Source organism: Macaca fascicularis, chromosome 2, assembly GCF_037993035.2.
Source record: "Macaca fascicularis isolate 582-1 chromosome 2, T2T-MFA8v1.1".
Lineage (NCBI taxonomy): Eukaryota > Metazoa > Chordata > Mammalia > Primates > Cercopithecidae > Macaca > Macaca fascicularis.
Window position 1 is genome coordinate 106414597 of NC_088376.1, and position 26703 is coordinate 106441299.

General features: G+C 37.5%; 1 protein-coding gene across 2 annotated transcripts in view; it reads right to left on the reverse strand.

Moving 5' to 3' along the window:
* Positions 1-26703, reverse strand: part of ANO10 (anoctamin 10) — a 239684-nt gene that overhangs the window by 208421 nt on the left and 4560 nt on the right. Inside the window, exons 2-5 of one of the 2 annotated variants that reach the window (XM_005546813.5) lie at positions 20976-21125; positions 15623-15820; positions 14100-14234; positions 580-699 (exon numbers count right to left, since the gene is read on the reverse strand). In XM_005546813.5, the coding sequence (XP_005546870.1) occupies positions 580-699; positions 14100-14234; positions 15623-15820; positions 20976-21114 (592 nt within the window). In that variant the 5' untranslated portion in view covers positions 21115-21125. Of the gene's footprint in view, positions 1-579; positions 700-14099; positions 14235-15622; positions 15821-20975; positions 21129-26703 lie in introns of both variants that reach the window. The other variant, XM_005546814.5, reaches the window with a different exon arrangement.

A 26703-nucleotide genomic window follows, 5' to 3' on the forward strand; every position in this document is an offset into this window, starting at 1 on the left:
TGCAGGAAGGCCACTCTGAACTGTCTATTGTTGGTGAAGGGTAGTGAAAGCCTATGATTCAGCTGATCTAAAATAGTATTAGAACATCAAAAAAATGCCAGGCACAGTAGCTCACGCCCATAATCCCAGCACTTTGGGAGGCCAAGGCACAGGGATTGCCTGAGCATGAGTTCAAGACCAGCCTGAGCAACATGGCGAAACCCTGTCTTTACAAAAAATACAAAAAATTAGCTGCGGATGGTGGTGCACGCCTGTGATCTCAGCTACTCACGAGGCTGAGATGGGAGGATTGATTAAGTCTGGAAGGTCAAGGCTGCAGTGAGCTGTGATCATACCACTGCATTCCAGCCTGTGACATAGTGAGACCCTTTCTCAAAAAAAAAAAAAGTTTAAATAAAAGAATAAAGAAGTCATCTAACCCATCTTATTTCCCCCACAAAATGTTTTCCCATATGCAGCTGGTGATCCCTGCCTAGTAGAGCACTAAGTATCTGCCCAAGGGAGCTGACTCCACTGCTGGATCATAACTTTTCATTAGAGGCCTTCCTCTTCTTTAAGAGAACAAGTACTGACACATACCTATGGGCTGATACTTTAAAGCAAACCGAGTGTACCAGCTGTCCTCAAGCTTCTTCAGGGCTTCATTGTCATGCAGTGGAAACACCTGAATCACGATGCCAGACGTGAGCAATCTTCTCACTGCACAGGGAAAATGTGCCAAACTGCATGAAATGGACTGGAGATGGTGCATGATACGCTTCAGCAAGTATTATAAGGACACTCCACAGAGGAATACAACGCAAAGTCATACTGCCTACTCCAAACCTATATATTCTTTCGTTTTTCAGAATGTAAATATCTTTACTATTCTCTTTGACTATGAAGCAAAACAAGAAAATATAACATTTTACACCATACAGAAGTGTACAAATTAGACGAGAGGCCCCTGTTAGTCTCTCCTTCCCCTTGAAAACAACCACTGTAAAAAGCAATGTAGTGTATAACCAGACATAAAAATATATCCATATATATTTTAAGAACAAAAATAAAATCATTTTATACACATTACGGTGTTTTGTAATCTCTTCTCATGTAGTAGTATACAGTGAATTTTTTTGATGCCAATAAAAATAGAACATGAAATGTCCTTTTAACAGTACCATAATATTCCCTTGTATGAAAAGCTGTAATTCAACTAATCCTCTATTTAAAAACATTTGTTTCCCTTTTTTTGCTATTGTAAATAATGCTAAAATTTGTACAAATACCATTCCCTACCTGTCTACTATTTCCTTAGTACTTAGAGGGGGAACTGCTAGGTCCAAGGGCATATGTATTGTAACATTTGACACATATTATAAAATTGTCTCTAGAAAAAATTTACCAATCTGTCCTTCCACTACAGCAAAGATAAGAAAATGTTCAGTTCCTTTCATTCTTGTTGATAGAGTATTTTCAATCCTTTTCATCTCTTCTAATCTGATAACAAAAACTTACACTCACAAATAGCAAATAACAAAATCAAATTAAGACTTCCTACTTTTAGCAGTCATTTGACTAGTATGGTTTGAACACTCATGCACATATCTGGAAGAGATAAATGAATTTAACCAAAGACAGTATCTCCCAGCAATATTAAATGAAAATTTGGAATTGTCTCATCCACAGTAATTAGAATGACTCAGTGGATGGAGAAGAGTGTCTTCAGGTCTTCAAGAGGAAGTGTGTTCTGTAGATATGGAGAACTCAAATACAATGCCTTGTGCCATATTTGGGGAGATGGAATATTTTCCACATGAGTTCCTAATACAGTCTGTTACTAAGAATATGGTTGCTTATAAAATGAAATTTGGCCAGGCACAGTGGTTCACACCCATAATTCCAGCACTTTAGGAGGCTGAGGTGGAGGATTGCCTGAGGTCAGGAGTTCAAAACCAGCCCGGGCACCATCACAAGACCTCCATCTCTACAAAAAAAATCAAAAATGAGCTGGCCATGGTGGTGTGTGCCTGTAGTCCTAGCTACTCAGGAGGCTGAGGTGGGAGGATGACTGGAGTCCAGGAGTTCAAGGCTACAGTGAGCTATGATAGTGCCACTGCAGTTCAGCCTGGGCAACAGAGCAAGACCTCATCTCAAAAAAAAAAAAAAAAAAAAAGATAAAATTTGCATTAAGAAAGGATGCTTTGCTGTTTTCATCCACTGATAAGCTTTGAGCTCTTTAAGGTTTATCAGCTCAAGTCTTCGGAGGGCTACCTCCCTTATCTCCTATCTACCTGTTACCAGAGACAGGTGATAAAAATATCAAGCATAAGACCCCTTATTGAGGACTGGCAAATAAACGTCTGCAGTGTGGAACAGAAACACAAAGTGTTCAGTGTAGTAACACTACATAGAGACAATGTAGTCTTAGGACAGGTCCCCATCATAAACTCTTCAGAATAATTTAAAAGTAAACCCAACTTCTTAGAAATGAAAAAGAAAAAGATAATAAAGAGATATCTGGTACTAACAATAGGAAAAGTCTGAAAAAAAAAAGATTCTTCATATATGGTTCCCCCCACAATTATATTTTCATAAGTTATACGAGGAAAAAAGTTTTTAAAAGCTAGGTTTGTGATAAAATTATCCTTCATGATTGTAAAAAAGTATACACTCAAAGTATCAGTAACGAGGGTAAAAAGACATGTGGTTTAAGTTACTCAGTCTCTGGTACTGGCAAATCCATTTTTTAATATTTTAATTCTAACATGGTTCAGTGGATTTTTCTTCAGCTTGCAAGAGTTAAAGTTGATCACACACGACTGTTCTGATTCTTAGTCCTTATTTGGGGACGTACAGGCTACAGCTGATTCCTTCTTCCTATTACTACCCTTGTAAATTACTACATGAATTTTTTTAACTGAACTGATTTATAGCATATAAATTATTTCTAAGTTCTGTTTTTAAAAAAAATGACTCCATTCTACTGTAGAAGACTTTCCAGGCAGGCATAAAAACCAGTTTCTAAAAATAGGACTGTGAACTGAAGACTTGGAGAGAATATAAAGCTGCAGGTCCTAAATTACTGATCTTCTGTTTATCAGTGCCAAAGTCATGGTTCTGGTTTCAGTTTCTAAAAACAGAGGTTTGCTTTTAGGTGTTTTTTTTTTTTTTTTTTTTTAAATCCTTCAAACTTCTCATGTCAGTTAAGAATGTAATTACTAGGAAGGAGACTTACCTTCAAAGGAAACCATAATGCCATGTGGGCCTATTTAAAGAAAACAAAAACCTCAGCCAGAGTCCTTCCTTCAAGAGTGCTGAATGATCTCTTGTCAAGTACTGGGGCTGTAATAGCCATTGAACCGTTAGCCAAACAAATCACAATTTAGTTTAAGAGAGACTATCATCAGTAACATAGTTTACAGTAGGACCCTCCAGATTAACTAATGCAATAACAATACTAACACAGTACTGCTTCTGTCTTTGGTTTATGTGATATGTTTACTTCAAAAGTAAAAGCAAAATCCCTCTCGTAACTCCTTACAGCATTTCTGTGGGGGAGAGAGGAGCAGGTCATGCTACCTCCAATCCAACAGGGGGTGATAAGCATAGATGCCTGCAGGAAGTGGTGGCCAGCAGCCTTTGCACAATGAAGACAGTCCCTGTTCCCACAGCTGCTGCTGCACCTAGTACTCTAGCACTCAGGTGTGAAGAGATCACTTTTGTCTTAATAATAAAAAAAAAATCTTTCTTAAAACACTATAATAAGGTTCTAAAAGAATATCTATATAATATTAAAGACATAATACATGTGCCAGGAAGTCCCATCAATCAAAACATGATAAACATCCAGTAGACATTTTTAGACACAGCTTTAATCTAAATAAAGTAACATCCCTTAGGATATGGTTAAAATGTAAGAAAACCTTGGATCCCTTAAAAACTCCTCTAAAACTCCTTCATTAGGTTATTTGCATAATGATTGACTGTTAATCACTAGGAGAGGCAAAGTCTGAGGGCATGAAAAGATCTTAGAAGACATGAAAACAAGAAATGAATGGCTGTCAAGATGAATGCTTGGGGACTAAGACACATGTAGCCAATTGCTAATTCTCCATGTTGCTTGTCACGTGGTGGAATGAGGGGGAACCCTAATATGCATGTAAGGAACACGGCTGTGCTTTGGTCGAGGATAGCCCAAGGTAAACATCCAAAGTGACTCAGCAATTTTAGAGCACAGGCCATAAAACTCCACTTGTTATCATGGCCATGTAGCCATAACATGGCTTTAATAGATGGACAGTGGGGAGCCAGAACACGGCTCAGCTCACGCATACCCAGAAAGAGAAAGAGTTAGGCTGCTGACCCTGGAGAGCCGACCATGCAGTTGTGTGTGGGAGCCACTGGACTAAGCAGCTGAGACAGGGCGAACAGTGTGAGAGAGCTAGTGTAAGTAAGCTGCTGCTGAAGACAGCTGCTGAATAAAACTACCTTTCACCTGCCTACGGACCCCCAGGTGTTCTTTCGGCTATTGGCTCATCCACCCTCTCCCTTCAGACCTCAGCATGAGCTGGAACCTGACCCCAAGCATAACATTCGGCATAGTCATGGACCTACAATGCACATCTCACAGCGCCATCTAACTGCCTTGAAATCATGTTTACATGACAAAACTTGCTATCTACTTAATGAAAGCTTTCTATCAAAACACAACATTACAGCAAGCAGCAAGCAACTTTATACGTGTATGTAAAATGAAAATCAAATTAAACGTAAGATCGGGGGAGTGTTTCTCATGAAAGTCCTGGCCACCTTTCAGTCTTGAGGGGCATCACATTGGGCAGACTAAAGCCTCACCTCCCAATTAGCCTCACAGAGGCTGCCTAGGGGAGCAGATAACTTCAAATAAAATGAAAATAGCTTTTCCACTTATTTCTGTAGTTTAACTTAATGAAAATCTAGGATTTAAGTTACTCCAAGTTTTATTAGTTCTAAAATTTGCACTCCCAAAATAGGTTATAGTTTTAATTATGCATATGCCACTTTCCTTCAACCAAGTATTATTATATAAAATTAAAGTGATGCAAAAAACACAGCAGTTTAAGGATCACATTCTCAAAGGCATAAAGGAAGAGAATAATGCAGCATTTAAAATCCCAGGACTGACAATTTATTTCTTATCTCAGTATAAAAATCTTTCCAATGACCACGATCAAGATGATTTTATTGTACTCATATTTAGTACCAAAATGGAAGGAAAGGGAAGGGAGAAGGGAAAAAGGGAGAAGAGAGGAAGAAAGGAAAAAAAAATCCTTGTTTACAAAAGCCTCATCCTGCCAGAAAGAAAGTTATTTCTATTATTGCTTCAGGATACCAGACTGGCTACCTACACAGTTAGAGAAATCCATTTACATATTTCCTTGAAGGTTTTCATTCAGCTGAACATTTATCTCTTTGAAGCAACTAGAAGCATTTGAAAAACTGCTGCTCCATTATCCCATCTGATCAAAGAGCACACTCACTCTTTTCTCTGTCCCAGCCACATCCAAGAGGACGTACCTGTGCAGAAACTCACAGGTGGAAGCCGTGATTTCCATATTATCAATGTGCATGAAAAGGGAGAAACAGAATGCTTACACTAACAATCAGAACCGTGCCCCAGTCTGCTTCGTATTTTATTGGATGCAGTACCCAGCTGTGTCTGAAAACATGCCTTCCCGCTAGGAGATGACGAAAGATTTAAAAATTTTGGGACAGTATCAAACAACTGCTTAACTACAGAATGTGGAAATTGTGGTTACAAATAGTGGCAAAAAGATACCTCTACCCTATTCTTGTTCGTGATGCCAAATTAAAAACAAAAGGAAACAAGAAACATAAAAAGAAATCCCTATCTTTCATGCAAGTACGAAAAAACAAACTAAAATCCCAAATCACCAACTATAAAAAGAGGCCTTGAAAATCAGCCCTGGGTAAACTAAGAGCACCCATGCTTCTGCAAACCTGGGCCAAGCACACAAAGGGCAAGGCTGTCCTGGAACTGGGGATGGTAAATCACAGTCCCCTTGCTCAGAATGCAGGCAATGAGGGTGCACGACAGACACCTGGAGTATGTCTGCTCCCTGCCTGGCACCATAGCCAGATAAGAGGCCAGGTTAGAGGAAGAAGAGTGACCTGCTGGGACCCAAGGATGGAAGGTAACTAGCTATGGAGCTGTGGGTCTTGGTGGGTCAAAGACAGGCCTAACTGCCAAACACAAGAAAAACCCTGCAAGAACAGTGCACCATGGAGGTTCTCTTCAGGGACTAAGATGGCTCAAGGAGAACACACTGCCAGGCAAAATCTGAGCTTCTCACTACCACAGTTCCCTGCTGGAAGCCCCTAGCGCCTTCTCTCTCCTACACACACTTTCTTCTAAAAATGGCCAGTCCAGGAAAAATAGGGGTTCATTAAAACACAAGTAATAAAAAATAAGTAATAATCACAAAGAAACTGGCATAGAGCTATACAAAAATACTACCTGGAAAAAAGGGGAAACCAAAAATACTACAAGGAAAAAATATATAAACGAAAGTCGAAGAACAAACAGCGGAAAATTACAGCAACCAGCAACAAAAAACTATGAAATTCTTCGTGAAATTAAAGAAATTCATGCAAACATCCCATCTCTGAAATGAAAACTCAAAGAAGATCTCTGAGAGCTGAAGGAGAGAGCTCAGAGAAGCAATACAAGAGAAAAATCTATAAACTTGTTACAGATTCAAGTCATGATAAAAGCAACAATAAAAAGGAAAGACTGAAAATACAATCAGGAAACAGGCAGACAAGCCTAAGAAAATTACGTAAGAACAAAGACTTGAAAATACTACAAAGAATATGTAAGAGCCCACATATATAAAATTGGCACCCCTCAAGATGAGAACAGAGCAAATACAACCAAATAACTCTTCAAAGAGAACTGAAGAAAATTTTCCTGAAATCATGGTAATCCTTACTCTGCATACTGAAAGAACATATGTCCAACCAAAAAAAAAAATTGATAAAAAATAACGTCAAGACATACGCAGATAACTGGAAATTCAGACAAATAAGAACAATGAGTGCCTACGTTCAAACTTCCTGATACCTCCTAAAAGCCATGCAGATGAACAAGGAGAGCAAGTAAAAGCACCTGTAACATATGCCTACGGCACAACCCAGAGACAGGGGAGACTGCAACATGCAAGCCAGGCAATAAAGAACCAACACCTGGAAGAGATCTTGGCCACAGACTAGAATGGTGCAGGAAGCCCCAGCAGGAGCTGCAGAGACAAACGGGGAGGCCAGAGGAGTCTATTTGGTGTAGGAACCCAGATAACACCAATGAGGCCTCATCACCCTCCTTCAGGAGAAGGCCCCACACCAAGTGGGAACTTCCAGAAACAAGTCTGAGACCTGATGGGTCAGAGCTCCGACAGCAGGAAAGGCTGAAGGGAAGGGCTGGAAAGTACACAGAACAAGAGGCAAGCAGACCGGAAAGCACTGCTTCTGGGAAATGCAGAGGGAAGTGTCTGGAAAAGTAATGGACTTTGGGAGTAGCAGCCTATGGGGAAGGAAAGGAAGTTAAAAAGTGATTAAGAGTCCTACTGAATCAAGATCCCACATTCCATAAGATCTCCTGCTAATGGCTGATAGAGGAATATCCTCAATATTTAAATGTTAATGAGAAAAATTTTTTTAATCAAGAAGAAAAAAGCAAGCACAAATAAGACAAGGGAAAAATACCATTAAAACAGGAGTTTAAAAGATGCTGAGAGAAATCTGTACAAACCAATTCACACAAATTTGAAAGCCTATGTGATAAAATGGAAACTTTTCTAGGAAAATATAATTTACCTAAACTAACTCCAGTAGTGATAGAAAGTCTAAACAAATCAATTTCCATAGAAGACTTAGAGAAAACTGTTCAAAAACCTAATCCACAAACATCAGAGCCAGATGGTTTCATACAGAAATTCTAACATACCTTTAAAACAGGTTAGATTGTGACTACATATAGTTATAGAACAAAAAAGAAAAATGAAAATCTTAAACTTCATCCAGAACTTGCATTAATATTAAAATTAGCACGGCCTTACAAGCTATTTTATGTAAATTGTAAAATAAAGCAAATTAGTAATTATGGTGATGTTATTAAGAATCAGTATTTTCAATATAAGTAAAAAATACAAATATAAACCAAAGAAATTAAGTGATAGCCTATAATGTTAAATTTGAATTGACTATATCAATATAAATTCATGATTTTCAAAAATATATTTCCTAGTCTTTTCCACTGAAATGGGAAAAAAGATGGCATAGCCTATATAAGATATTTTAAGCACACAAAAAAACACTTTCAACATAAAATATAACATTAACTACCATAACCTAACACAAAATATGTAATTTGTTTAAGTTTACTCAGTAAATATTTTACTTAGCATAAATTTACATAGTAAAAAAAAATCCTCAGATTAGAGTGCAAAGCAAAATCTGACTACATCCTGATATAAGAGATCTATGTAAAATGATACTGAGAGGGGCTGAAAGTAATAGGCTGGGCAAAAACATTCTAACAGATGCAAACTGAAATAAGGCAAGAACCACAAGACAAGGCTGAATTCAGCAACAATAAAACATTAAGGAAGATGAAGAATAATATTTCATAATGATAAAAGGTGCAATCAACAATAAAAATCTATCCAAAATCTTTTTGCAGCCAAAACATAGCTACAAAATTCATAAAACAAAAGTAAAAGAAAATACAAAGAGCAAATTGGCAGGAACATAATGAAATTCCCATAGTTGTTATAGAGATCTAGGGCTATGATGGCTCAATATAGCAAAGTACAAGGGATACAAAAACTACATGAAAAAATTAATAATGTATACGTAATATAAATTGTTGAATACAACAAAAAAGAAATCTAAATACTCATGTCATATGACTACTGATGCAAAAATAATAAAATATTAAATGGAAGTCAGCAGGAAAACAGATAATATAAGCAAGTATGGTTCACCATGGGAATAAATGAATGAGTTAATATTAGGAATTCTATTAACATCAGCTGCCATATTGATAATGTCAGGGGTAAAAAAATAGTCTTCACAGATGTCATTAATATATAAAATATAAATTAAAATACAAAATATTCTTAAAAAAGTAGAAGGAATGAATGTTTTCCAAACACAACAAAAATTACCTAGTCAAAAGCCAACATCCTGCTGAATGCTCAATATAACACGCATTCCCTTTATAAACTGAAGCAATCGGCTGGGCACAGTGGCTCACGCCTCTAATCCCAGCACTTTGGGAGGCCAAGGTGGGTGGATCACCTGAGGTCAGGAGTTCAAGACCACCCTGGGCAACACGGTGAAACCTAAGACAGCAGAATTGCTTGAACCTGGGAGGCAGAGGTTGCAGTGAGCCAAGATCGTGCCACTGCACTCCAGCCTGGGTGACAGAGCGAGACTCTGTCTCAAATAAATAAATAAATACATAAATAAATTGAAGCAATCACTATGGAAGGCAATTTGGCAGTATCTACTCTAAAAGATGCGTATACCTTTGATCTAACAATTTCACTTCTGGGAATTTTCCTACTTTATTTTTAATGAAAACATTGAAGGAAAACAATTAGATGTTCATCAATATAACATCTATATGATGGAATACTAGGTGGCCAAGAAAAGGAATGAGTTAGCCTAATTTGGTATTCTACAATAATGATCAAAATATATTGTTAAATAAAAAAGCAAGTCCAAAATGGTATGCACAATACACTCCCCATCTCTCTGAACATGTCTTCTCTTGAACAGAATTTCTTTAAGGGTATATAATAGGGAAGGAACAAAGGGATTTGGAACATGGGACAGGAAAGAGACAACTTATCATTGTCTAAATTTTTGAACTATTTGAATTTTCATCATATACATGTATTATTTTTTAAATTGACAGAAACTAATAGAAAATAAATGCAAAAATTGTAAGATGCTTGGGAGAAGTATTTTCCTGCTATATGTTATATAAATTGAAAGGAATCAAGCATATGTCCACAGTACAGATGATAAACCCTGTTTTTATCAGAACTCTGAATACAGTTCAGAATAGGCTAGAATAAATACTACATCTTACTTTAAAAAAGACTTTCTATAAAAAAAATGTAAAAATTATAATTTATCCTAAGAAAATACTCTAAAATGCAAGAAGGTCAAGAAAGATTACAATTTGAAAAAGCTCTGTCAAAAGTAAGGCACAATTCTGAACACAAAAGAGGAAGTTAGAAGTTAGAGAGTTAAGAAGTTAGAAAGGCAAATAAAATCTCAGAAGGCCTTCTATTCCCTATCATGTCTAAGGAAATCAGGAAGTCCAGAAAAGATACAGCATCACCTATGAAGAATTCTTGCCAAAAATTTTCCAGTTTTCAGGAAAAACAGAGGATAGGGGAACAATGAGAAAATCTAAGAGACAAATGGCATGGTCTCTTCAGCAAGTCGATGTTATGAGGGAAAAAATGGAAAAGAGAAACTATTCTATATTAAAAGAGACAGACATAACCAAACAACATGGGTTAACTTAGACTGGATCTTAGTGTGAGCAAACAAGATCTAAAATATATTTGGTGACAACTGGGAAATGTGAATATGAACTGGTTCTTGGGCATCTGTCTGCCTGTGAGAGATAGGACTAGCTGGATTTACTAGGCTGACTAAGAATTCCTAAGCCTAGCTGTGGAGGTGACTGCATCCACCTTTAAACACAGGGCTTGTAACTCAGCTCACAACCGACCCATCAGGTAGTAAAGAGGGCTCACTAAAATACCAATTAGGCTAAAAGCAGGAGGTAAACCAAGGTAATAGATTCAATGCCATCCTCATTAAGCTACCAATGACTTTCTTCACAGAATTGGAAAAAACTACTTTAAAGTTTATATGGAACCAAAAAAGAGCCCACATTGCCAAGACAATCCTAAGCCAAAAGAACAAAGCTGGAGGCATCATGCTACCTGACTTCAAACTATACTACAAGGCTACAGTAACCAAAACAGCATGGCAATGGTACCAAAACAGAGATATAGACCAATGGAACAGAACAGAGCCCTCAGAAATAATACCACACGTCTACAACCATCTGATCTTTGACAAACCTGACAAAAACAAGAAATGGGGAAAGGATTCCCTATTTAATAAATAGTACTGGGAAAACTGGCTAGCCATAAGTAGAAAGCTGAAACTGGATCCCTTCCTTACACCTTATACAAAAATTACTTCAAGATGGATTAGAGACTTAAATGTTGGACCTAAAACCATAAAAACCCTAGAAGAAAACCTAGGCAATACCATTCAGGACACAGGCATGAGCAGGGACTTCATGTCTAAAACCCCAAAAGCAATGGCAACAAAAGCCAAAATTGACAAATGGGATCTAATTCAACTAAAGAGCTTCTGCACAGCAAAAGAAACTACCATCAGAGTGAACAGGCAACCTACAGAATGGGAGAAAATGTTTGCCATCTACTCATCTGACAGAGGGCTAATATCCAGAACCTACAAATAACTCAAACAAATTTACAAGAAAAAAACAACTCCATCAAAAAGTGGGCAAAGGATACGAACAGACACTTCTCAAAAGAAGACACATGAAACCAACCAACAGACACATGAAAAAATGCTCATCATCACTAGCCATCAGAGAAATGCAAATCAAAACCACAATGAGATACCATCACACACCAGTTAGAAAGGCGATTGTTAAAAAGTCAGGAAACAACAGGTGCTGGAGAGGATGTGGAGAAATAGGAACACTTCTACACTGTTGGTGGGACTGTAAACCAGTTCAACCATTGTGGAAGACAGTGTGGCAATTCCTCAAGGATGTAGAACTAGAAATACCATTTGACCCAGCCATCCCATTACTGGGTATATACCCAAAGGATTATAAATCATGCTGCTATAAAGACACATGCACACGTATGTTTATTACGGCACTGTTCACAATAGCAAAGACTTGGAACCAACCCAAATGTCCATCAATGATAGACTGGATTAAGAAAATATGGCACAGCCGGGAGCGGTGGCTCACGCCTGTAATCCCAGCACTTTGGGAGGCCGAGGCGGGCGGATCACAAGGTCAGGAGATCGAGACCACGGTGAAACCCCGTCTCTACTAAAAATACAAAAAATTAGCCGGGCGCGGTTGTGGGCGCCGGTAGTCCCAGCTACTCGGGAGGCTGAGGCAGGAGAATGGCGTGAACCCGGGAGGCGGAGCTTGCAGTGAGCCGAGATCGCGCCACTGCACTCCAGCCTGCGAGACAGAGCGAGACTCCGTCTCAAAAAAAAAAAAAGAAAAAGAAAATATGGCACATATACACTATGGAATACTAGGCAGCCATAAAAAAGGATGAGTTCATGTCCTTTGTAGGGACATGGATGAAGCTGGAAACCATCTTTCTCAGCAAACTATCACAAGAACAGAAAACCAAACACCGCATGTTCTCACTCATAGGTAGGAAATGAATAATGAGAACACTTGGACACAGGAAGGGGAACATCACACACCGGGGCCTGTTGTGGGGTGAGGGAAGCGGGGAGGGATAGCATTAGGAGATACACCTAATGTAAATGATGAGTTAATGGGTGCAGCGCATCAAGATGGCACATATCTAACAAACCTGCACGTTGTGCACATGTACCCTAGAACATAAATTAAAAAAAAAAAAAGAAATAGTCAAATCATCTATCGCCTAAGAGCACAGGGGGAGGGACAATGATAGGGATACAAACCCAGGCATTCGAGCAGGGAGCGGCAACCCACTTTGGGTCCCCTCCCGTCCTATAGGAGCTCTGTTTTCACTCTATTAAATCTGGCAACTGCACACTCCTCTGGTCGTGTTTGTTCTGGCTCGAGCTGAGCTTTTGCTCACGGTCCACCACTGCTGTTCGCTGCAGTTGCAGACCCGTCATTGACTTCCACCCCTCCGGATCCCACAGGGCGTCTGCCACGCTTTTGATCCAGCGAGGCACCCACTGCTGCTCCCTATTGGGCTAGAAGCTCGTCATTGTTCCTGCGCAGCTGAGTGCCCAGGTTCATCCTAATGGAGCTAAACACTAGTTGCTGGGTTCCACAGTTCTCTTCTGTGACTCACAGCTTATAATATAACATTCATCGCACGGCCCAAGGTTCCATTCCTTGGAATCTGTGAAGCCAAGAACCCCAGGTCAGAGAACAAAAGGCTTGCCCCCATCTTGGGAGCCGCCCGCCCCCACCTTGGGAGCTCTAAGAACAAAGACCCACCAGTAACACCTGGATGAAGATTGGAAGGTGGTATTACACTATTAAACGTAAACCATGTGGTCCCAGCTACTCAGGAGGCTAAGGCAGGAGATTACTTGAGCCCAGGAGGTGGAGGCCGCAGTGAGCCATGTTCACACCACTGCACTCCATTCTGAGTAACAGAGCAAGACTGTCTCAAAAAAACAAACAAACAAAACAACAACAACAACAACAAAAAAAAAACAGACTAGGGGACAAAGAAGCTTACATGTTTAAAGTGTATCTTAGGCAGCAAAAATGTTCTGAAGCTTTGCCACTATCTGGGTTTGAAGCAAACTTGGAATTATGCATTATAATAAACTCTTTCATTCTGCAAACTAGTATCCTCATTAAAATGAAATCACACAAAACCAAAAAGTTGCAAAATTCTAATTTGCATAACCAGTGAGATCAGAGGAGATGGAAAGAGTGCTCCAGGAAAACACCATGTCTTCCCTTTTATATTCCTCCACAGATTTTCATGTACAATATTAGGGCATAAAGTAAACTTTGCTCATTTTAATTGAGTAATATGTATATGTGTTCACACTGGATTTTAAGCTAACTGTATGCTATGAGACCTTGATAAATAAGTAGTCAACAACACAAAACAAACATATTGATTTAAAGATGCAATATACTGAGGTTCCAAGGGGAAAAGATACGTTCATAAAAATACAAGTCATTGTAAGTTTGTGTAAATTCTTCTGTAAGAGGGAAAAAGGCATCTATAATTTGCTATTTATGTCTATTAAGAAAAAAGCTCATTGACATAATGACTTACACAATGATTTTCCTGGATACAGCTTTGCCTGGGGGTAGCCAGGGATCATTTTTTCATCTTTAGCTCTAAGATTTTCAAGTTCATGTTTGATAATGAATTGACATTCCGCCATTGTCAGGAAATCATCATTGTTATCTAAAATAAGACAGAAATTACCAGATTTTAGTAGTGATCAAAATAAAAATATTCCAATTATCTGAGATTATAGAAACAATGGTGTAAACAAGAAGCAATTAACATAAGTAATCAAAGTATGAAGCTGGCAAATTAAATAGAACATAAAGCTCCTTAGATATTTTACAAGAATAAAAAAATTATGTTATGCCTTCACATAATACAATTCTACAATAACCATTTTAATACTTATAGTAGAAATATTCAAAAAGCATATAATTGATCTCATTTAGTACCAATGAGCAGAAAGCAGTATTTTCTTAAATTATAATAATATATTAAACTTATTAACATATTATTGTGTTAAACCAGGGATGGAATTGAAGAAGTTTGCCTATATGGCAAATTATCCTCCTTCAAACTCTCAAGCCCATTCCATTCCCTTCTGGAGTCAAACATCCCTTCCATTAATGAGAGAGAAGAAAGTCTTGTAAGAAAATGTTGTTGCTATTTGACAGGTGAATCCTCTTAAATAAGGTAAATTTCATCTTGAACATTTATTCACTCAGGTATAAAAATCCGGAGTAAGTGAATCCAAAGAAGTCTAATCACATCTTCTAACTCTGAAAGCCCTGGCAGGGATCAGTTTGATTCTGAAGCTAAGCTCCCATCCTGTTATCACATCCACCCTGGCTTTCCCAGTTCTTTCCTGAAAATATTCTCTACTAGAACCTGTTTTGGGGCCAGTATAGAACCAATGACCCTATCACATTCAGCAGGAGCCAGAAAATTCAGGAAATGAGGTTTCTAAGTTACTGAACTACTACTGTGTTTCTCGTTACTACAATTTTTTCTAAAAAATATTCACATGTGGTTATTTGTAGAAAATCTCTACTTATGCAACTTTCTATAGTTAATTTCTTTTTACATGATTGTTTTCTTGTAGAGTTAGAAAATATAATACTTTTCTTGGAGTATTTTGTTAACTTAGAATTGATTGGTGATAATCATTCTGCATTCAAAAAAAAGGATTTTTCTGTATCAAGCTACTGAATACTCATAAGAATTAGAATAGAATAATATAAATAAGTTACATGTGTTCTTCTAATTTGTGTTCATCCAGGGGAGGCAAAGGATGGCAACAGGCCAAATGTAGCCTGCCACATGGTCTTATAAATGAAGTTTTATTGAACACAGCCTCGCCCATTCACTTACTTATGGTCTATGGCTGCTTTTTTGCTCTACCAATGGCAGTGTTGAGTAATTGCAGCAGAGACCACACGGACTGCAAAACCTAAAATATTCACTATTTGATCCTTTACTGAAAAAATATTCACTATTTGATCTATTCATCATAAACTTCTTTTTGATAAATGGATTCTAACAGAGACAAAGAACTAAGGGCTTACCATCGAAACCTTTGAAGTTCTGTCTGGTTCTGTATGTGAAGGCTCTCATGGTGTTATCATTGCACTCTTTTACCAATCCCACTGCTTCTGCTCCCAGTAACATTCTAATCTTGGAGGCACCAACAAGATATAAGTTCTGATTTTCTAGTGTTTCTTGTTCATATTTATTTAACAATGGTCTAAACAACAACTGGGCACCTTCAAAAACAAAAGATAAGTACAATCTTAGACAAACATAAACGTTTCAAAAATAAAAACTTTCTCAATAAATATAATGTTTCTAGTCTGGTAGAAGAAAAAGAAATTATATTAACAATTTAAATCCATCTTCCAAGTAAATAACATAAGTACATTAGGGATGGCAGTTCTTTATAGTTTTTCAATAAATGCAAAAACTGAAAAATGTAGCACTAAGTGGCCTGCCACTTATTCAAATGTGAAGCAGATGAGACAAGAATTCAATATTTATGAGCTCTAGGTATAAAAGTGCACTAAATAAAAATATAGAACAAAGATTGCAGTTTAATATAAACACAATAGACCAAAATTTAAGAAAATTAATTTGGAACAAAATGTTTCAGTAAAAAAAAAAACCAAAAATGTAATACAATTACACTGGACTATAACAGATTTTGTGACTGTTAAATACTAAATAATAAAAAGCAATATAACTTTTCAGTGATTTTTCCCATCAATTTCTATGTTCTATTTGGTTTAATATTTTTCTGAAATAAGTTACCAAAACATAAAGAGATGCTATGATTTGATCATATACATGTAATTATTATTTAAAAGATTATAAAGAAAAGAGATTATTTCCACCTACATCAATTTTTGTTTGTTTTTGAGACATGGTCTCACTCTATTGCCCAGGCTGGAGTGCGGTGGCATGATCTTGGCTCACTGCAACCTCCACCTGCCAGGCTCAGGAGATTCTCCCACCTTTGCCTCTCGAGTAGGTGGGACTACAGGTGTGTGCCACCACGCCAAGCTATTTTTTTGTATTTTTTGTAGAGGCAGGGTTTCACCATGTTGCCCAGGCTGGTCTTGAACTCCTGAGCTCAAGAGATCCACCCACTTCGGCCTCCCAAGTGCTGGGATTATAGGCATAAGCCACAGCGCCCGGCTTTAAACTTTTAAAGGTACATTTATTTCTTTAGTATTTACCCTCTAGGGATGGTTGACAGGAATGATGAAAATATTAATCGGATGATAACAGGATCATGAGCAGAATCTGTACTTCATTTATCAAATGGTTTAATATATTAAGATGAATGCATTGTGACACTATTATCTAGGTAATATACAGTAAAGCTATTAAAGACTTTAGTAAAAGGTATATTCAATTTACAGAAAATACCAATGGCTCTTAAATATAAGATCCTTAACCTCACTCATATTAAGACAAATGTAAAAACTATACCAATATGCTGTTTCTCACTTCTCACACTGCAAAGATGGAAAGTTTGATAACAGGTTGGTGAGCGTGGTAGCTGTGAAGGTACCCCACTCCACCAGCTCTCCCTTCAAGACAATCTGCTTTGAAGAACAGGGTTGACTGCCAGGCTCCTGTTGCCACACCTTAAGATGCTTCTCCCAGCTGCCTCCAGCCATCAGCTGGGCACAGAGGGGATACTGGAACAAGGCCATTTCTGCACAACATAAGTTTCCTTTAAAGGGCAACTTTAAGCCTGGCTGTTACTTTCTCAGAACTGGGCTGTGGTCTGAGGCTCTTCCGACTCAATTCTCCTTCCTTTCTTCTCTCCTTTAACAACTGTCAAACTGACAAAGTCTGAAGGCTCTCTAGACCCACTCTTGCTCCCTCCTCCTTCTTTCCACAAATATTTCTCTCAATCAACTTCTTGTTCATCAAATCCCATCTCTTGTTTGGAAGACCCAAACAGACACAGTGAGTTTTTGGGGAAAGGCATCCCAGCCATTTTTAGTGGGACAGCAACTGGTATAACCTTTTTTATTAGTTAGTTAATTAATTTATTTTGAGACAGTGTCTCGCTCTGTTACCCAGGCTAGAGTGCAATGGTGCGATACTGGCTCACTACAACCTCCGCCTCCAGGTTCAAGTGCTTCTCCTGCTTCAGTCCCCAAATAACTGGGAACGCCCAGCTAATTTTTGTAATTTTAGTAGAGATGGAGTTTCACTGTGTTAGCCAGGCTGGTCTTGAACTCCTGACCTCAAGTGATCCTCCTGCCGTGGCCTCCCAAAGTGCTGGGAGTACAGGCATAAGCCACTATGCCTGGCCTGGTATAACCTTTATGAAGAACCACTTGTCAACATTTTGCTTTGAAAAAGAGCATTTTTCTCAGATGTTTGGTGATCTTTCATTACATGTTCATGTTTAAGAAAGAGGTTCTGTGAGGCTAAACGGAATTTCTGAGGGCTTGTATAGAGCTCATCAAGGATGGCCTTTAATGTAAGGTCTTCCTCCCCTCCATTAACCTTTCCCTTTCAAATTGTTCAGGTGATTCCTTTGTTAGTTGTTTTCACGTCATCAAATAACATGCTTATAGAGCTATTTCTTGATTTTTCAGTTTTAACCATTGAAGATGAGGATTTTTAGCTCACTTTCCTTCTTCACCATTTCCATTCATCATTCCCATTACCTATTCTCACAATATGGTTAAATCATCCTTTGGTTACATCAAGTCAGTATGTGATTATGACTACATGTTATATACAGTATGCTATGATTTTCCTTTCTCATACTTTCCATTTTCCCAAAAGTTGCTGTCTTGTTTTATCATTTGCTTAGTTTATTATGTACCTATCAGTAAGCCAATCCCCCAAGTTCTCTGCCAACTGTCTCTCTCCTTGATCCACTGACACGAAAGATAACCTATCAACATCATCTTCATGGAGAACTCTTTCTTCACTCTGCCCTCACACCTCACTTTTCTTTGTTCTCTTTCTAGAACTCCTTTTATTCAGACGTGTACCTCATGAACTGGTCCTTTAATTTTCTTATTATTTGTTCCCATATTTTCCAATTCTTTACCTTTTTGCTCTTCTTTTTTGGAGGCTTTTCTCAACATGATCTTCTAGTAATTTTACTGAGTTTTTACATTTTAACTTCGTATTTTCACTTTATAAGAGCTGCTTTTTTCCTAAATGATTTTTATAATATCCTATTCTTGATTTATAGATGTTACATCTTTTCACAACTCTGAGTGCTGAGATTTTTATTATCTTTTGGTTTTCTTCTTCTGAATAGTCTGTTGCTTTTATCTGTTTAGTTTTAGATTTCTCTTTCATGTTAGGAATTGTTCTCAGATGTTTGGTGATCTTTTATTACATGTTCACATTTAAGAAAGGGGCTGTATGAGGCTAAACGGAAGTTCTGAGGGCTTACATGGAGCTCATCAAGGATGGCCTTTAATGTAAGGTAGTCTGGTCAAACAATTTTCCGTTAGCAACCCCCTGATTTCTGCACCTTTAGTTATTTTGTCTTAAGCTGGTCAGATTCTCCAAAGAAAGATTGTCCAATCTGCGTCCTACGAGGTGTGAATCTCACTGCTAATATTTTGGAAACTAAATTAGGTATGTGAGTGGTGGAGTGGGGGAAAGGGGAATGGTATTCAGTATCTTATTTTCAGTTCAGAATCTGTGCCTTCAATTGTGTATAGACTCCTATGCCAAAAACCATGCATCTGACCATCTCCAGAGAATAAACCTCAAGTCTTCTGCTGGGGTTGTAGAATATGGAAGGGATTTGAGGATCTATTTATTTTTATTTTAACTGACACATAATAATTGTATATATTCATGGAGTACATAGTAGTATTTCAATACATATAATGTAGAGTGCTCAGAGCAGGGTTGTTAGCATACCCATCATCTCAAACATTTATTATTTCTTTGTGTTGGGAACATTCAATATCCTCCTTCTAGCTATTTGAAACTCTGTATTATTTCTTAAATGGATCTCAGCCAGTTACCTTTTCTTCTTGGTCCTACTTTTATCCCCACCTCCATAGGTCCAGTGTCCCTAATTCCTGAGTCATTGTGGGTATTGTGCAGAGTAAACCAAATTGCATCTCAACTTCCTTCCCTGTCAGCTTAACTTTTGGCTTTCTCAAATCTGACAAGTCAATAACTATTCAGCCACCTGTTTCCTAGCTTCCAATTTTTGCTGCTCTTATATCTTTTCTTTTTATTTTTTTGGTCCATGTGACTTTGGTCTTTTATATATTTTTTTTATTATTGTCAATTTAATAGCAGGTTGGAAGAGAATAAAAGTAAACATGAGTATAAATCCACTCCCTTCACCTGGAAGATGCTGAACACTTTTTTGGGAAGATGTTTTATGGTCGCCCAAAAAGTGTGGAAAGATTTCCATCCCTTCCCTGTGTGTCCCTGGAGGCACACAATCGGCAAAAAGACGGCGGGGAATACACTGGAATCTTTCACACTGAAACACTATATAATTCTTAAATCACAAAAATTTTAAAGAGCAGACTTAAGATCAGTGAAATGCTCACATTTCTGCAAGCAAATACTCTTGTTTTTAAGTTTCCTTCTGGTTCAACTATTTGAAAAAAATTTTAATTCCACTTTGATTCCAATTTTATTCTTAAGAAATAACTTCAGTTTATAGTAACAGTTTTGTGTTTTTTTTGTTTTTTTTTAAGAGTCTTAGTCCAGTGTTCAGAGACTCTGTGCAGACTAAGGTGTTGTTTTGTATAGTTTACAAAATATTTGCTCATGTAAAACACTAAAACACCCGCTGCTTTCTCACCCAGACTGGGAACCCATGTCACCTTTCAAGAGAAGGCTAAACCTTGGCATCTGAAGTCATTCCTTGCCACTGCAGAAAGTACTGCCACAGTGTCATCTAGCCCTTCCCTTTACTTTTACAGTAAATATACACGATTCATTTGTTCATGCCATGCATTGCTTTGCGACAGCTCTTCCAAGTACTTTTCTTATTTTAAATTTCTTTCTACCCTGATGGTAACATCTTTGCAGGCAGAGACTATATTTCTCTCTCCCTTAGTACTATAACTGGCACACAAAGAGCATACAATAGATACCTGTCCATTCATTTGACAGATATTTTTTAAGCACCTACTATGCACCAAACACTGTAGCAGGCATACTATTTAGCGCTGTGAAGAAAACCACTCATGCTGCTTTCAGTTTCATGGGAACTTAAAGCCTCCTGTTGATTTAGGACCTCCTTTCAAGTCCCAGACATAATAAAAGGCAAAAAATTTAACATTAGTAAATAAAATATATCAATGAAAATTATAAAACACATTTGCAAACACATTTTTAGTGACTGAGCATACAGTGTGGGAGGCCAGACTAAGTCTGAGTAGTGACTATTTTACTCACCTCCATCTTTTTTTTTAGCTATAATTCTGTTTTTCAGCCATTCTTTGGTTTCTTCTTTGACATCCTGAGCAAGTTCTATGACCACCAAAGGCGTGAAAGAACTCTCAGAAGTATTCAAAGCTGATAAGGTCACTTTCATCTTTGACAAATCTGCTGAAAATTAAAATAAAGAGTGAAAATGGGTTGTTATTATGAAAGAGAAATATGCTATAGACTTCCATTTTCTCTCAATTATACCTAATTCTGGCTTCCAGGATCAAAGCAAATTTCTCATGATTCAGATGGGTTATATGACAGACTCAACCAATGGTTCAAAGTACATGTGTGAGCCAAGCTTTGGAAAGAACGCCATCCTTTTCTATAAGCAGCTCAGAATGTAGCAGAATAGACATTTGTGTAAATGAAGGATAACGATGTAAAATGTGCTGTCACACAATAAGAAAGTATTTTCAAAGAATGTGGCATCTGAACAGGATTCAGAGGAATGAATAGGAGTTTGCCAGATACACAATGAGAGGTATCCTAAGTAGACAAAATTTTATTTCCCTAGAAAATTATGATGAAAAAACAGCCAAGAGGCTCAGAGAAATACAAATGGTTAGGTATGGTTGGAACATTAACTTTGTGTAGGAGGAAAGAAAGGTGGCAATCAGCTGGTATCCAACTAGGGTCCCAGATTACAAAGGAAATGGGCTTTGTCTAACATACAATGGGAGTCACCAATTCATTATGAGCAGGGAACTGATGTAGTCAGTAGGGAGCTATTACAGATCACAAAGGGTCAGCCTAGAGTGTGGGAGGCCAGTTAGGGGGCCATTAAAGTAGTCTAGAAAAAGCTGATACTGGTCTGAACAATGACAATGAAGAGGAAAGGATAGCTGGGGGTTAAATCTATAGAAGCAGACAACTGGGCTGAATATAACTACTAAAAAAAGAAAAAGAAAAAGAAAAATGCTAGTGGGTAATGAGTAGTCAGGGTGTAATTATATGGAACTCTCTACAGTACCCATCTCAGCTAGGCAGAACCACTACTATACATTTCCTCCAAAACTACACATCCTCAAAGTGACACATTAACTATGAACACAAGCCAAGACTTCCACTTCCAGGACAGTAGATTAAAGGGTTCAAACTCTTCTGCTGAAGACAACTAGACAACATACACCCACAGTCACATACATAAATATGTGCATATATATGTGACACCACAAGTGGAAAATTCCACACATAAGTACTTAACACAAAGTTGATCTCACGCACAAAATTATTTAAAATACTATATAACATTACTTTTAGGCTATGTGTGTAAAGTGCATTTGAAACATAAATTTCACGTTTAGCCTTGGGTCCCATTCCCAAGAGATCTCACTATATAAATGCAAATATTCCAAAATCTGAAAAAACCCAAAATCTGAAACACTATTGGTCCCAGCATTTTGGATAAGGAATACGTGACCTGTATTTTTAAAAATTTGTGAATAACAAAAAGCCAACTAAGCTGGGCATGGTGGCTTACACCTGTAATCCCAGCTATTTTGCAGACAGGCTGGAGGATCACTTGAGCCCAGGAGTTCAAGACCAGCCTGGGCAACATAACAAGACCCTGTCTCTAAAAAAAAAAAAAAAAAACAAGGCAGTGGGAAATAATGGAGTCCAGAAGACAGCTAAGCACTTGCAACCAGTTTCTCTGGAGTCTCTGCTGAGAGGGTAAGAAGCTAAGCAGGGCTTCTGTTGGCCATGGGAGGCTTGGGGACAAAACGTGTAATTAGTAGAGAGCCGATCAAGGAAGACAGTCAGATAAAATCCCCACTTTGAACTGGGACCTGAAAAGGCTACATTCTAAACAGAATAGTGAACGAGAATTAGATAACCCTGATAGGAACTACATTCTAGGTTTGTATTATTAATCAAGAGAAAAGTTAGTACATACGAAACAAAAAATAGTAACAAACAATAGAAACAAACACATAATAGATCCAAATAATGTAGTTGAAAGGACTTTAAAATAATGATCATCTATTCAAAGAACTAAAAGACAAGATTGATAATTTTGGCAAAGAACTGAAAACTATTTTTAATGGAAATTCTAGAATTTAAAAATGTGAGTCAAAATTGAGAACCCAAGGAAGGCTTTATAGAAAATCGGACAAACCTAAAGATAAAAACCAATGAATAATAACACAGGCACAAAGAAAATATCTAGAATTAAGCCCTGAGGACGACAAAAAAAAAAAAAAAAAAAAAAAAAAAAACAAAGAAAATACAGTAAAAAGAGTAAGAGACAAGGAACTAACAGGGGGAGGTATTAGAATACAAACAATATCTGAAGAGAGACTGACCAAGAATTTCCCAAAGCTGACAAACTATATACCAAGGCACAGATTTAAGAATCTCTATATACCTCCATCAAGATAAATTTTAAAAAGCGTAGTAAATATCAGAAAAGCCAAGAGAGAGAAAATCTTAAAGCAGAAAAATAAAGACAAAATACCTTGAAGACCAATAATTAGACTGAAAGAGTATCTTCAGTGTACCAAGAGAATATTATGGCTACTCCAAAATTATATACTTAGCCAAAATATGCCTCAAGAATAAAAGAGAAATAAAGCTATTTTCAAACATACAAAAATTGAGAGGATTCATCAGCATATTTCCACCAAAGAAAATGAAATGGTATTTGTTTTGTGGTTTTGTTTTGTTTTGGTTTGTTTTTGAGACAGGGTCTCACTCTTTTGCCCAGGCTGGAGTCCAGTAGCATGTGCCACCACGCCCAGCTAATTTTTGTATTTTTTGTGGAGACAGGGTTTTGCCATGTTGCCCAGGCTCATCTCGAACACCTGGGCTCAAGTGATCCTTTCGCCTTGGCCTCCCCAAATGCTGGGACTTCAGCTTCACGTGTGAGCCACTGCACCTGGCCTTTTTTTTTTTTTTTTGAGACAGGGTCTTGCTCTGTCACCCAGGCTAGTCTGGAGTGCAGTGGTGTGATTGTGGCTCACTGCAGCCTCAAACTCTGGGGCCCAAGCAATCCTCCCACTTCAACCTTTCAAGTAGCTGGGACCACAGTTGCGTGCCATGACACCCAGCTAATTTTTTTATTTTTGTAGAGATGGGATTTCCCTGTGTTGTCCAGGCTGGTCTCAAACTATCCTCAATCCTCCCTCCTCAGCTTCCCAAAGTGCTGGGATTGCAGGTGTGAGCCAGTGTGCCCAGCCAAGAGTGTTAAGACAGAAAGAAATGATTGCAAACGATCTGGCATCTAGAACATAGCAATCTCATATTTAGTGAACAGACAGCATTTGTAATATAGGAACTCCCCTACTGCCTTTTAAATTTAATTTCTTCTTTACTAAATTTCTCTTTTGTTGAATTTCTCACTACATATAAGACACTTTCTAGGTACCTACATACAAAATTCTACGTAATCTTCCTAAAGCCCTATAATTTATACTTTAAAAACCAAGAGGAAAATTGAATGAAGAAGTTACTTTGTTAAGCTCATAGTAAGCAAGAAGTTAGTTTCCCATGATATACAGCTTAAAATTAGAGAAAACAGAGTCATTAGAGATATCCAAATTCTATGTTTTTTCCTACTAAATGAAATCTTAATTTTGAATTGTCTACCATACAACTCTGTTGAAGATGAGCTAAACAGTTCAAGATAAAATGACAAAGTGAAACCATATTACAGAATCTTCTGACCTAAAGCAAAATTAAATATATAAAACAAGTAACACAGTGCCCAAATATTAATAACAAAAAATAGTCAGCAGCCAAAGAGTAAACCTCAAGCCAAAATCATGACCAACTGAAGACAATACCAACAATGAACTGATAACAAAGGATCCTTCTGACAATTTGGAGAATTCCAACCATTTACGGTCATGCATCACTTAATGACAAAGACAGTTCTGAGAAATGGGCAGTTTCACTGTTGTGGAAACATCATAGAGTGTACTCATACAAACCTAGATGGCATAACCTACGACATACCCAGGCTATACAGTATAGCTTATTGGTCCAAGGCTACAAACCTATACAGCATGTTACTGCACTGAATCCTGTAGGCAACTGTAACACAATAATATGTATTTGTGTATCTAAACACAGAAAAAGTACAGTGAAAATACAGTATAAAAACTTAAAAATGAATACACCTGTATAGAATATTTACCATGAATGAAGCTTGCGGGACTGGAAGTTGCTCTGGGTGAGTCAGTGAGTGAGTGGTGAGTGAATGTGAAGGCCTAGCACATTATTGTACACTACTGTAGACTTTATAAACACTGTACATTTAGGCAATACTAAATATATTTTTTAAAGTTTTTTTCAATAATAAATTAACCTTAGCTAACTGTAACTTTATAAATTTTTTGATTTTTTGACTTTTGTAATAACACTTGGGTAAGACAGAAACACACTGTACAGCTGTACAAAAATATTTTATTTATATCTTTATTCTAGAAGCTGTTTTCTACTTAAATTTTTTTAATTTTTAAACATTTTTGTTAAAAAACGAAGACACAAATACATTAACCTAGGTCTACACAGGGTCAGGATCGTCAATATCACTGTCTTCCACCTCCACATCTTGTCTCACAGAAAGGTCTTCAGAAGCAGTAACACACATGGAGCTGCCATCTCCTATAACAATGCCTTCTTCTGGAATACCTCCTGAAAGACCTGCCTGAGGCTGTTTTACAGTTAACTTTTTTTAATATAAGGAGGAGTACACTCTAAAATAATGATTAAGAGTATAGTATAGTATAGTATAGTATAGTATAGTATAGTAAATACATAAACCAGTAAAAATGGGTTCATTATCATTGTCAGGTATTATGTACTGTACATTACTGTATGTGCTACTTTTATGCAACTGGCAGCACAGTAGGTTTGTTTACATCCGCATCACCACAAACACATGACTAATGTGTTATACTACGATGTCACCAGATGACACAAATTTCTCAGCTCTGTTATAATCTTATGGGACCATGATATATGCAGTCTGTTGTTGACCGAAATGTCATCATCCAACACATGACTGTACATGCAAGTGTCTGCAAATTAATCTTTATAACACTGTCAGGCACAGAGAAACAGCTAGACATTTTAGTAGATTGCTGAATTAGACTTCAATAAACTCTAGAAGTATACCAATTTTATTTTATGAATACTAAATACGAGTAATCCTCAATAACTTATTTAATGGCCAATTAATAAGTAGTCCTTACCAATCTGTAAAAATGAAAGCCTATGAAATTGTATCCTATTGACTGAAATGAACCCCAAAAGAACCTGCATTTTTAGGATAACTTCAGGAGAATATCAAGAGAATCTTCAAGACCTTATTTAGAGTTTCTTGTCTAGTTCTCTACCCAATCCTTTTTCCTTCGTTCCTGTGGCAGAGATTTGAGCTATCCTCTGAAATCCACTCTCCCTTTCCTTGTCTAAGTACACGGCTAGGCTACATTTTCCACACAGTTGGAGTTAGGTGAGCATGGGACTAAATTCTAGACAATAGTATGTGAGCAGAAGTACTCACAACTCCAGACGAAGACTTTTAAGGGAGTGGTTCTATCTCTCCACAATGTTTTCTTTCCCTTTCCATGGGCCCTTGGGATACTGGGGAGATACAACACAGGAAAGTATGGCTTCCTAAATCAGAAGGAAGTTAAGCCACCCACCAATCCAGAATACCTGCCTTGAACAGTTACATGAGTGAGAAATC